The 13,239-nt window shown below is 39.2% G+C and overlaps 1 protein-coding gene across 1 annotated transcript; it reads right to left on the bottom strand.

Moving 5' to 3' along the window:
* Positions 1-885: 885 nt before the first annotated feature.
* Positions 886-11,888, bottom strand: LOC126428358 (tyrosine-protein kinase Src42A-like). The gene is made up of 2 exons (XM_050090289.1): positions 11,880-11,888; positions 886-1,984 (listed from the first exon to the last, which is right to left on the bottom strand). The coding sequence occupies exons 1-2, from the start codon at positions 11,886-11,888 to the stop codon at positions 920-922; spliced, it is 1,074 nt and encodes a 357-aa protein (XP_049946246.1). The 3' UTR covers positions 886-919.
* Between the last annotated feature and the right edge of the window lie 1,351 nt (positions 11,889-13,239).

The raw sequence follows: 13,239 nt of genomic DNA, 5'->3' as shown, positions 1-13,239 counted from the left end.
ATGGGCAACTAGTTTATAAAAATAATATTTACATTGCATAATTACACATCCTTAACAATATAGGAGTATGAGCATTTCAAACATATGTACTATCTAAATATGACATGATATTTTTTTACATTTTATCTATTCACAGCCCGCATCTCGTGGTCGTGCGGTAGCGTTCTCGCTTCCCACGCCCGGGTTCCCGGGTTCGATTCCCGGCGGGGTCAGGGATTTTCTCTGCCTCGTGATGGCTGGGTGTTGTGTGCTGTCCTTAGGTTAGTTAGGTTAAGTAGTTCTAAGTTCTAGGGGACTGATGACCATAGATGTTAAGTCCCATAGTGCTCAGAGCCATTCAATTCATTCTATTCACAATTCCAAGTAACATCTAAAATAATGAGTGAGGGAATGCTTGTTAATGGAACTGTTTTCATTTTTCACTTCAGCACTATTTAATCAAGCAACATTCCCACCATAGAATCAAGTCACAATGTTTAAATCAAAACATGAGAACTTGATAATTTTCCAGAGGAAGCGACACAAAACAAGGTTGTTGCAGACACGAGAAAAATACATAAAAGCTATATATTAGGCAGTCTTTCATGAAGTGTGTGTGCTTAAGTAAATAAATACTCCACTATTCAATATGTTTGGCTGTGAACAAATAACTTTTTTGCTCCTGAATACTCTGACACTTCAGCTGGTACTGCCTGACTGTACTGCACTCACTTTTGTAGGTTTAATACTGCAAGTCAGCTGAGGAGCCTACATTTACTTTTTGCAGCAGATAACGGTTTACACCGTAAAGTTCTATGCTCCACATTTCATGCCAATTGAAAGGTACTTTTAACGAAATATATTTCACATTTAGTGATGACCAGAATACTAAGTTTAAGAGCAGAGTGTGCAGTGGCCATTCCGGGAGGTGGGCGCATTCTCAGTATGCCGAAGCTTCCTTGTACTCTGAACCTTCCATTGTAAAGAAGTCTTCCAGTTTCCACTGCAACGTTTCAAATGTAGGGCGTTTCATTGGATCCTTATGCCAGCATTCCAACATTATCTCACACAGGCTATTTGGGCAACCAGGAGGACACGGCATTCGATACCCATGTTCTACTTGATGAAGAACTTCTGCATTTGTCATACCTGGATATGGGATACGACCATAGGTGACTAACTCAGTGAGAAGTATACCGAATGACCAGACATCAGACTTTATAGAAAACTTGCTGTAATTGGCAGCTTCTGGAGCAGTCCATTTAATTGGAAACCTGGCACCAACACGAGCTTCATACTCATCCTCCTTTATGAGTCTCGCCAAACCAAAATCAGCTATTTTAACGATGTTTCCATCACCAACCAGAACATTTCGTGCCGCCAAATCCCTATGGATGTAGTTCTGTGATTCCAAGTATGCCATTCCTGCTGCTATTTGTGCAGCCATATCTATCAGCTGTGGCAACTTCAGAGAGCGTCCCTTCCCTTGCAAATATTCTAGCAAACTTCCATTCTTCATAAGTTCAGTGACAATATATATGGGTTCCTCTAATGTGCACACTGCATAGAGCTGAATTAATTTATTGTGTCTTAGCTTCTTCATAATATGAGCTTCCGCCATAAAATCTTGCCCATCCATGGTTCCTGGCTTAAGGGTTTTTATGGCTACAGGGGTAGTGTTGTTCCACAAGCCCTCCCAGACCTCACCAAACTGGCCGTGACCTAACTTGCGGACGAACTTGAGGGACGAGCGGTCTATCTCCCACTGGTCTCGCGTGCTATGGGACAGACCACCAGTAACTGGCTTCTCCACCTGAATGCATGGTTTCCTAAGGTTCACACACAGTCCATCTGCATCCTTGCTGTAGTGTTCTACAAGCTCTTGCAGAGTACAGAATGCTGTGCGACGAGCGATGAAGAAGCCTCCCTCATCAAGTTGCCTTATTCGATAGTGCTTAACAGTATCCCCATCCCTTACAGACAAAGAATAATCATTGCGACGACTCTCAAGAAGAATATGATAACACTTTCGTGGACCAAAATGTGTGTAGCTGAAATGAATGTACCTTTCCCAAATACATGTAAACTTCGACACAAAGACATAATTGATTTGGCTCTTAAAAATATAAAATCTGCAGCAGACAAAAGGAGAAACCTACACGGTAAAGCAAATGCAAAGAAATTGTATATTGGTCAGAAAGTTCTCATTAAAGCTCATTCATTGTCACATAAGAAGAAACACTTGAGTCACAAATTCTTTCTAGTTTACAATGGACCTTACAGAATCCGACGTATACCACATGATAATTGCGTTGAAGTTGAAACTCTGCGTACTAGGAAGAGTAAAGGTTTACACCACATTTCACATGTAAAACCGTTTATTGAAAGATAATCTGCTTTTTAACTTTGTCTTTGCCATATAACTTTTCACTTTACATTACTAGTATGCTGTGTCAGACTTAAGAAACTGTTAACATACAACTATGTTTGAAGTTAAATATCCAGTCTAGAACCTAGGGAACATTTTTAAACAGAAATTACGATTGCATTGTTATAGTGAACAGACGACACAGTGTTGTATTTGTACATTCTTGCTTGTTAGTTGCACGATTACGTAACGACTATAAGGCTTACATACTTAGAACATTTACCAGTACTGCTAATGAGATTTTAATGCAACATTTTGGTTTACTTGAAAATATATTCTGGATTTAAAGTACTTTCAGTGAGATACCAGATGGCACAGTGGTTAGTTTATGTGACAGCTACACGATTTTATCACGACGCTACTAATGAGTGACAATTTACAATGTTGCTTTTGCAGTGTTTCTGTTTTATATCTGCACAGTTTTCTGTTTTATTCTGGAAAGTAAAACAGGTTTTAGTAGTAACTTTTGTGGTATAGCTACAATGAGACTGCCTTTTCCGTAGCACAACAATACGTTACAGCACAGTACTTTCCTCATCACGGCAATAAGCGTAATAACTAAGACATTTATACGCAAAGCATTTCACTTTTGTTTATCATGAGGTAAGTACATTGACTTCAGCAGAACTTAGCTTTCGGAGGACGATAACTACGACACTTCCACAGAGATTATGTTGCAACAAGACGCACATTTAGCGCTACAGTACACGTATTTGAGTGATTAATTTTGTACTTAAAACATTTATTTTTGAAGATTTTTGAATTACAAAGAAAGTTTTCCGTGATACATTTCATTCCATTGCTGTAATCTGTAACACCTGAGGGTATAATTACATTAATCCTCAGGGGGGTATACGCCTACTTTGTGTACCATGTGTGTGGCAACCACAAGGAACCCTAGCTAATATGGTATTTGCTTATACAACTTTACACATCAGTACCATATTTCTCTAACACACAAATTACACAGCTATCTGATCATTTAACTGAGAGATAAACATGTTTTTTACTACGTCAGTGACACATGTTTACGTAATTACACCGTTGGATAACTTCACACTTACGAAATTGTATTTTGTCTGTACTGTGTGAACTCTTCATATTTTTTCGGAACCATTGTGATACTATGAGAGCTTTGAACGATGTATTTGGTAAGGGAGCATGATTTTAAAGTACGTTTGAGGTAGATGACACTATTGAAATGAGCAGAGAATATTTTTTTAGGTTTTGAAATTACTGGAGGAAGCTACGACGATTTTGAGAATTGACCGAGATGTTACGATATTTTTACGATGACGATGTGTATTATGCTGTAAGATTTTGTTTCTACAGATTTGTAACGCAAATTCTTGACCTGTGAAATATTTTTATATGAGACTGTCACTGTAGCGGAAACTGCTGTCGTAAATATTTCCGTAAGAAAGTTAAGTGACCACCTGCACGTAATGCGTCGCGGGCACCCACCTGGGCGACAGCCGCCCGAAAAAAAAAAAAAAAAAAGCCATTAGCCTTTCAGCGGTACAGGTAGAAAAAAAAAAGGGGAGGCCATTGTCCGTGCTACTGACATTTCCTTGTTGAAAGCATACTGTGGAGCTCGTAATTTATGATATTTACTGAAATGCCTAATAAAATGACAAGAAATATTTTTACATCTGCACACCTGATTATGACAAGCGTCTTTCTATGAGAGTTGAGAGAATTTCTACTAGCTTATGAAATGTCACATGACTACTGAATAATATTTTTATGCTTTGCTTTTCATAGTTGCTTATTTCATTTGATATCTGGTTTCCAGCTGTGTTGCAGCATTGCTTTTATAAAATGAAATGCATTTGCTAATGTGAACACTTTCTGTCAACAGATCTATTAAATAATTATTTTATGATCCACATTCTTTAAAAAAGGAGCACTTGGAAAGGAAAGAACAATAAGAAGGAACTAGTAACAGTAACACATAATTTTCTTTTCAAGTACATGGTAATATTTCTTTTTACAATCAGTTGTTGTGGTGCACCACTTTAATTACTTAGACATTAAGATGTGATTATACATTTCCCTTATCTGCATTGTTATCTTTAGTGTACTATTTTTTCTGCTTGAGCTATGTCATGTTTAGATATAAGCTGCTGTTTGCCAGGCATAGTGCTACTGAACTTTAATTTGTGTTACTCTGCTAAGCCAGATTTATTTTTTTGTTTGCTGCGCATTGCCTCATATTAGTTGTAATGTTGAATTGCTTGGTAATTTAGATTTAGTGTAGCTTGCTTTGCGATTTTCCATTTTTTTCATTGCTGTTTATATTAATTGTTTTATGTGATGCTGCATTGCCTCGTCCCTTAGTTTAGCATCTGAGCTCAGTAGATTTAAGTTAGCTTAAGAGGGGGTAGCCTATATGAGAATGAGTTGCGATGAATTTGAAGAAATGCACTGAGAGGCTATACGAGAAAAGTACAGAAAGCAGGTATAGATAGGACTTTTGGAAATAATGAAGAACGAAGGGAGATCTCCGAGAAGTAAAGAAAGTTTTGTTTGCAAAATACTGCAGTAAAACAAACCCTGTCCTTTCCTTGTATTATTCCGCTATATGTTTGTGTACCCTTGGGTATTTATGTTTTTCCTGTATTTATATGTTTATCTGATAAGACTTACATTGTAGAATTTTTCTAATACTAAGCTACATTCACTATGATGAGGAATACTGTTATCCTCGAATATAATTGGCATTAATAATATGTTATTTACTTTGTAAAGATGTTAGACATTATTTATTCTGTTTTGTGTTAATGCTCATGTGTGAAGTTGATGTTTCGAAAGTTATTCCGATCTTTTATGTATGTACTCATGTCATAATTCCTGTAACATTGATGTATATGTTTATTTCTATTCTTTTGTAAAGCCCCTATTATCTACAAATGTTATCTGTATTATTATGTTTCAATGATGTTTTCTGTATCTTTGTAATTGTATTCTCATGTTATAAAATTGTACTTGACACCAGTTCATCAAATTAAGTAACTTGTGAGTTACATTTCACTGCACACGTTTCTGTTGGTCATAGTTTATGGACAATATGTGAGAAGTTGGGACTGTTAGTGTTTGCACGTGTGTTACTAATTCAGCAAGGGACTGGATAAAAGCATTGCTGGTTCTAAGGACAATTCCAAAAACTTTGTGAGTTCACAAGTGGTGGTTTATGGACTTGCTATGTTCTCTGCAAGACTCTTCGATGGTGAATGTGCACCTGCACAATCGCAACAGATGGCTGCTGGATATTTCTACAAGGACTACAGTGGGTCTGCACCTCTGGTGGCCCACCAATACCATTATCTCTACAAGGACTACAGTGGGTCTGCATCTTTGATGGCCCACCAATACCATTATTTCTACTAGGACTACAGTGGGTCTACACCTTTGCTGACTCACCAGTACCATTATTTCTGCAAGGACTGCAGTGGGTCTGCGCCTCTGGTGGCCCACCAATACCGTAATCTCTACCAGAACTTACAGTGGGTCTGCTCTGTGATGACCTACCTACCAATATTCTTCAAAACTTCGAATGATTCTGCTGTGGGTTTGCTCTGTTGTGACCCATTACTTGTCTGCATGTCGAGAGTCAGTACTGTCTTTCCGTTGGAAGGACACTACTTCCTCAAGACTGCATGGAAATCCACTACTTCCATGAGCATTTTATTTTACTGCTCAGACTTTGAGAAAAACACTGATATTTTACTGTGATGAACGATTAGGACTCTCTTTATGGACTGTGAGAAAATTTTAGCTTTTGACCAACATTGTATCAATAAGTGTGTGCATTTGATTTCTTTGTTATTGTAATTATGAAAATTTTTTTTCAAATCTGTATTGGCCACTGCCCAATCCAATTTGTAAAATTTTTTGTGGGGAGCATGGGGGCTATGTAAGTAGGCTGTTTAGGTTTTTTTTATTGGTAACGCCACCTCTGTATGAAAAATCACTGGCTGTGCTGTGTGCAGTCTGTGGGTAGTTTGCATTGTTGTCTGCCATTGTAGTGTTGGGCAGTGGCAGCTGGATGTGAACAGCGCGTAGCGCTGCGCAGTTGGAGGTGACCCGCCAGCAGTGGTGGATGTGGGGAGAGAGATGGCGGAGTTTTGAAATTTGTCATGAACTGCTATATTTATATATGATGATACCAAGGTAAATACATTGTTTGTTCTGTATTAATATCTTTCATTTGCTAACTATCCCTATCAGTAGTTAGTGCCTTCCGTAGTTTGAATCTTTTATTTAGCTGGCAGTAGTGGCACTCGCTGTATTGCAGTAGCTTGAGCAGCGAAGATTTTTGTGAGGTAAGTGATTTGTGAAAGGTATAGTTTAATGTTAGTCAGGGCCATTCTTTTGTAGGGATTTTTGAAAGTCAGATTGCGTTGCGGTAAAAAAAAAAAATATTGTGTATCAGTTTAAGGACAGTCGTGTATAATTGTTCAAAGGGAACGTTTCAACCTTCTATTAAGCTGGTATGTTCCACATCATAACGAAGTGTCATATTCATGATCTATGGAACAAGGAATAATCTAATCTAATCGAAACGCCTTTGCCCAGGTAACACCAATGGCGAGCTGGCCTTCGTTACCACGCCGACTGTGTTTCTGCTGGTAAAGTGCCCCTGCTACCACGCCATGAATGAACAGTACGTGTGGTGTCACGCGTTAGTTGCATCAACGCTTGTCAGCTCCGTAGTAAAGTCGTATGTTGTGGCATTAAAGTGTTCTGTAGTCGTCAGCTTTTGTGAACAAGTGTTTCACGAGTGCAGTACATTTGAACACGTGTTTTGCAATAAAAATGGCATCCAAGATTCACCGGCTGGGAAGATAACGTTTTGCTGCAAAACATCCCTCGGAATTCGTCAGTAGTAATGGACGAAATGCCGCACCACTCTGTTGTAATGCATAAAGCTCCAAAAACGCAGTGGACGAATGTGCATATTTTGAAAAGAAATGTTCCTCGAGAAAAAGTTGAACCTAACATGTACAGGGCGAAGTTAATGGAACTTTTACTGCTGTACAGGTAGACGAACAGGGTAACGATAAAGAGCATAGTTTAATCACGCTTCCTCCATACTATGCTCCTTTAAATTCGACTGAGGATATATGAGCCTAGGTGAAAAGTAATGGGACAAAAAACAGCAAGAAGTTTATACTCACTGCGGTTGGAATGCTGACGATAGAAGCACTGAAAATGTTACACGACAGGACTGATTTTGAGTTGTTAGCCATACCAAGAAGATAGTTGAGGAGACACTGATTCATGAAGGACTGCAACAAGTTTTGAAGAATACATAGCTTGTGTTGTTGCCTGTATTCGAACATAAAGAAGTACCTCGAAGAAAACGATTACTTGACACAAAGGCAGCACGGTTTCAGAAAATATCGTTCTTTTGAAACACAACTAACTCTTTATACTCATGAAGTAATAACTGCTATCGACAGGGGATGTCAAATTGATTCCATATTTTTAGATTTCCAGAAGGCTTTCGACACCGTTCCTCACAAGCGTCTTCTAACCAAACTGCGTGCCTACGGAGTATCGCCTCAGTTGTGCGACTGACTGGATTCGTGATTTCCTGTCAGAAAGGTCACAGTTCATAGTAATAGACGGGAAGTCATAGAGTAAAACAGAAGTAATATCCGGCATTCCCCAAAGAAGTGTTATAGACTCTCTATTGTGCCTGATCTATGTTAACGACTTAGGAGACAATCTGAGTAGTCGTCTTAGATTGTTTGCAGATGATGCTGTCATTTACCATCTAATAAAGTCATCAGATGATCAAAACGACTTGCAAAATGATTTGGATTAGATATCTGTGTGGTACGAAAAGTGGCAATTGACCCTGAATAAGGAAAAGTGTGAAGTTATGCACATGAGTACCGGTACTAAATGAAATCAGCTAAATTTCGATTACGCGATAAGTCACATAAATCTGAAGGCTGTAAGTTCAACTAAATACTTAGGGATTACAATTACAAATAACCTAAATTGGAATGATCACATAGATAATATTGTTGGTAGAGCAAAGCAAAGACTGCGATTCATTGGCAGAACACTTGGAAGGTGCAACAGGTCTACTAAAGAGACTGCTTACACCTCGCATGTCCGCCCTATTCTGGAGCATTGCTGTGCGGTGTGAGATCCGCATCAGGTGGGACTGACGGATGCCACCGAAAAAGTACAAAGAAGGGCAGCTCGTTTTGTATTATCGGGAAATAGGGGAGATAGTGTCACAGGCATGATACGTCAACTGGAGTGGCAATCATTAAAAACAAAGGCGTTTTTCGTTGCGACGGGATCTTCTCATGAAATTTCAATCACCAGTTTCCTCCTCCGATTGGGAAAACATTCTGCTGCCACCCACCTACATAGGGGGATATGATCATCACGATAAAATAACAGAAATCAGGGCTCGCACAGAAAAATTTAAGTGCTCGTTTTTCCCGTGTGCCGTTCGAGAGTGGAACGGTAGAGAGACAGCTTGAAGGTGGTTCATCGAACCCTCTGCCAGACACTTTATTGTGAATAGCAGGGAAATCACGTAGATATAGATGTAGATATGCTTATTTTGTCGAACCACATCAGAGCTTCGAAAAATTCATCTCTGTAACATTGTAATGCAGTTAAAATTGCGACAGAATCGTGAAATAATGTATTATTAAAATAACAACTGAGTGCGATTCAGATCAATAGTTCATGAAGTGGCCTATTCTTAGTATAAAAAAAAACATGTAACTTCTTCATTTATACTGTCACAAAACCCACAGCAGTTCTCGTTTCACCAGCTATCGATGGCCCTTAATAATTATATTATTTCATTAAAAAATCTGTAGTACTTGAATATAAGAGTAGATACGGATGTTTCGCGTATTAATTTTATGGCAAAACACTCTCGTGTTTGCGCGCTATCTTTGCCAAAATCGTGTTTCGATATCTCAGACTTTTTATGAAGTACGAGGAATTTATGAATATTTCAATCAAATTTTTTGTTTTCACTGATCCACAATTTCGTGACGGAGCGCTTTACATGCATTGCATTTTCTCGAGATTGGAGACAGTGATGTCGCTCCAAGTTTAAAGAATGATTCAATATATTATCTGCATTTAATACGCAGCACGAAACACAAATTTATAGCGACACCTATTTTTCACTGCAAACTAAGGATTTCTAGCAGTAGATGCCACCTACTAATGAAATATCACAATAACTATGGTCATTAAGGAAACGATAGGCGTTTCATCATGAAGCTGGCTAATTAAGCCTTAAGCTGTGCGGGAATGAGAGTTTATTACCCATTGACTTCTTCAACCCTCCTTTGTTCGCGCGGATGACACTCGTAATCCACATGACTTCCCGCTCAATTTTGTCTGATAGGGCTGGATTGGGTTCGCACCATTTTCAGTACCTTTCTGTTAACTCTCCTGCTGTTAGTTCCAATCATTGTTGTCTTTCACTTACGAAAGGTACATTGTTTATGAAACATGATTATAGTCTGGAGGACACTTGGCATCCGTGCAAGCTCGGCTGCCACAATCTGAAACAAAGTAAGTCTGTATAACTTTATTGCTTTCCTAGATTCAAGCGATCTTTCGTGTGCGTAAATTTAGACGTATTGAAACTGATTGCAGTTACCTTCCATGTTACCTAGTATTCTCTTTATTTTTAAATTGTGGAAGAAATGTCAAAGACAAAAAACCTCGGACAGAGTTTAGTAGAGATTCTAATGTATGGCTGGAATGGTTCAATGAGCTGAGTGATGGAGATGCTCACAGTGCACTGATTCAGGGACTGAGGACTGTGTTCGTGAAAGCGGTCATGATTCAGGAACAGAACGAGAAGTATCAGAAAATGATGAATATGAATCACAGGAAGAAGTAACTCAAGAGGATGTATTTTTTAGGGAAAGATGGAATGACTAAACGGAGGAAAAATAAATATCCTACCAGTGTTAGAAGCAGATCTTGTAATTCTATTACGCATTTGCCTGGACAAAAAAATGAAGCTCGTATAAAAAAGACAGAAATAGAAATTCTGAATTTGTTCTTGAATGAAAACATAATAAGCACTATCGCAACATGCACTAGTATATAAATCAATTAAGTTCGTGGTAACCTCTCTAGGGAAAGGGACGCTAAAGAAACAGACGCGATAGAGATCAGAGCTTTCATTGGTTTGTTATATCTATGTGGATCTATGAGATGTTCTAGGAAGAGTATATCGAAATTGTGGGATAACTCAAAGGGAAACGGACTTGAATCAACCGATTCAGGTTTCTGTTTAGATGTCTGAGGTTTGATAACATCCGTGATACAGGTGTTCGCAGAGAGATTGACAAGTTGGCTGCTATCAGAGCTATCAGAGAGGTACTTGAACCATTCACGAACAATTGCCAAAAATATTTTTCACCTAGTGAATATCTTACTGGCGACGAACAGCTTTTGGCATTTAGAGGAAACTGCCCGTACAGGCAATATATTCCTAGCAAACCAGCAAAGTGTGGGTTAAAAGTGTTTTCTTTGGTTGATGTAAAAACAGCTTACACTTTGAATTTAGAACCGTGCGTCGGTAAGCAACAGTAGGGACCATGTAATGCCAATAATTAAGTTGAAGATATTGTTCTTCGAATGGTCAAACTGTTTCAAACGTTAGAATATATTATACTGTGTACAAGTATTAAATGTTAGATTCAATAAAAAAATCATAAAACAAGTCATAAAGACCGTTCAAAGTGTACAAATAGACCGCTTGCTTTGTGGATGACACGAGCCATCCGCGCGAGTGACCATGTCACGAATTTTCGCACGAGTAACGGAGGGTTAAAACGCGTTTGAGAAAGATCGCAGTACGTTGTGAGTCAAGCGAGCTGCTGACGCGCCCAGCACACGATGGCAACTACGCTTTCCTCCACTCGCATCGTACCGAACTGTCAAAAATCGCAACTTATTTTAAACGCACTACAATAATAACAGTGCAGCACGTCCGAACACAAAATTTGCAATGAAAGTGATCGTCCAAGAGCACCTTCACTGGCTGTGAAGATAATGTGCTTCAGAATATTCCTTCGAATTCGACAATAGTAGTGGACAATGCGACATACGTCTCTGTTGTGATGGATAAACGTCCAACAATGCATGGAGGAAAGCGGATATTTTGCTCTGGGCACGAAAAAATGTTCCATGGAATAAAGGTGAACCTAGATTGTCCAAGGCGGAGATAATGAAACTTCGGCAGAGGCTAAAAACTTTACGCTACCATGGCGACCAACTGGCTGACGCTAAAGGGCATAGTTTGATCAGGTTTACTCCTGATCGTACTCACTTAAATCCGACAGAGAATCTATGGGTCTAGGAGAACAGTAATTTGGCAAAAAACATGAAGTAATTTACGGTCACCGAGGTTGAAACGCTGGCAAAAGAAGCCACTGCAAATGCTACACCACAGCCATACCCAGAACATAGCTGAAGAGATGTGTATTCGTGAAGGACTGTGACGAGTTTCGAGTAATACGAACTTCTCTTGTGCCTTGCCTAAAAACAGCAGAGCTTAGAAACATTCATCTCGCTAACATTCTAATGCAGTTGAAACTGTGACAGACTCCTAAAACAGTTTATTATTAAACTGACAACTGAGGGAAAGGCAGCTCAATAGTTACGGGAAGGCCCACACACTGTATAAAAATAGAAGTGTAAGTCCTTCACTTCTATTGTTGCAAAACCCTCAGCAAATCTCTTTTCAGCAGCTATTGGTGGTTCTTGAATGTTACATTACTTCAGCCAAAAAAACTGTAGTTGCTTGAATATCGCGCCAGATACGGAAGTTTCCTTGTCACTCATATGGGAAAATACTCTACTCTTTGCCTGTTATCATTTGCCTAAAACTCGTTTCCGTATCTGATACCGTTTATGACGTACGATGTATTTGTGACTATTTCATTCTGGCATATTCAGTGGCTTTCGTGACGGACCGCTTTACATACATTCCATTTTCTCAACATTGGAGACCGATAGCGATATCCTTCCAAGTTTAAAGAATAATTCAATACGTTACGCATGAATGCATGGATTCGCGGCAATGACTGAGGAGAGCTCGGTCGAAAGCTCGTGGGATTTTAACCGCCTGACGCGGCTGGAAGCCCGAGAAAATTTTATTAATTCAATACGTTATCTAAATTTTATATGCAGTTGCGTAGGCCGTAACACGCACCAAAAGCAAGTTCACAGCGATCAATGTTTTTCAGTGTAAACTTTCGCTCAGTAGTTTACCAGAAATATCACAATAGTTATGAGCATTAACGAAATGATAGTCAGTTCACTATGAAGCTCACGAATGAAGCTATAAAATGTGCGAGAATCCAAGTTTATTACCAAATAGTTGGGTTTTCGCGATTTCCTGTTCACGCAGTGAAGCGAGCTTAGGAGGTTCGGCGTTTTGCGCACGCCAGCATCTGCGCCTCCCACCATTCGCCCCGTACTGACCTGTCAAAAATCGCAACTAATTTTAAACACTATAGTGTTTGTAAGTAGGCTGTTTAGGATTTTATGTTGGTAACGCCACGTAGCGCTCTGTATGAAAATTACTGGCTGTGTCTGTGTGCAGTCTGTGGCTGGTTGGCACTGTTGGAATATTCGCTATTGTAGTGTTGGGCAGTTGGATGTGAACAGCGCGTAGTGTTACGCAGTTGGAAGTGAGCCGTCAGCAGTGGTGGATGTGGAGAGAGAGATGACAGAGTTTTGAGAGCGGATGATCTGGACGTGTGTCCATCAGAGATAGTAAATTTGTAAGACTGGATGTCATGAACTGATACATA

This window comes from Schistocerca serialis, chromosome 12, assembly GCF_023864345.2.
Source record: "Schistocerca serialis cubense isolate TAMUIC-IGC-003099 chromosome 12, iqSchSeri2.2, whole genome shotgun sequence".
Classification (NCBI taxonomy): domain Eukaryota; kingdom Metazoa; phylum Arthropoda; class Insecta; order Orthoptera; family Acrididae; genus Schistocerca; species Schistocerca serialis.
Note: the sequence above shows the minus strand (reverse complement) of the source record. Positions and strands in the feature narration are given on the sequence as shown.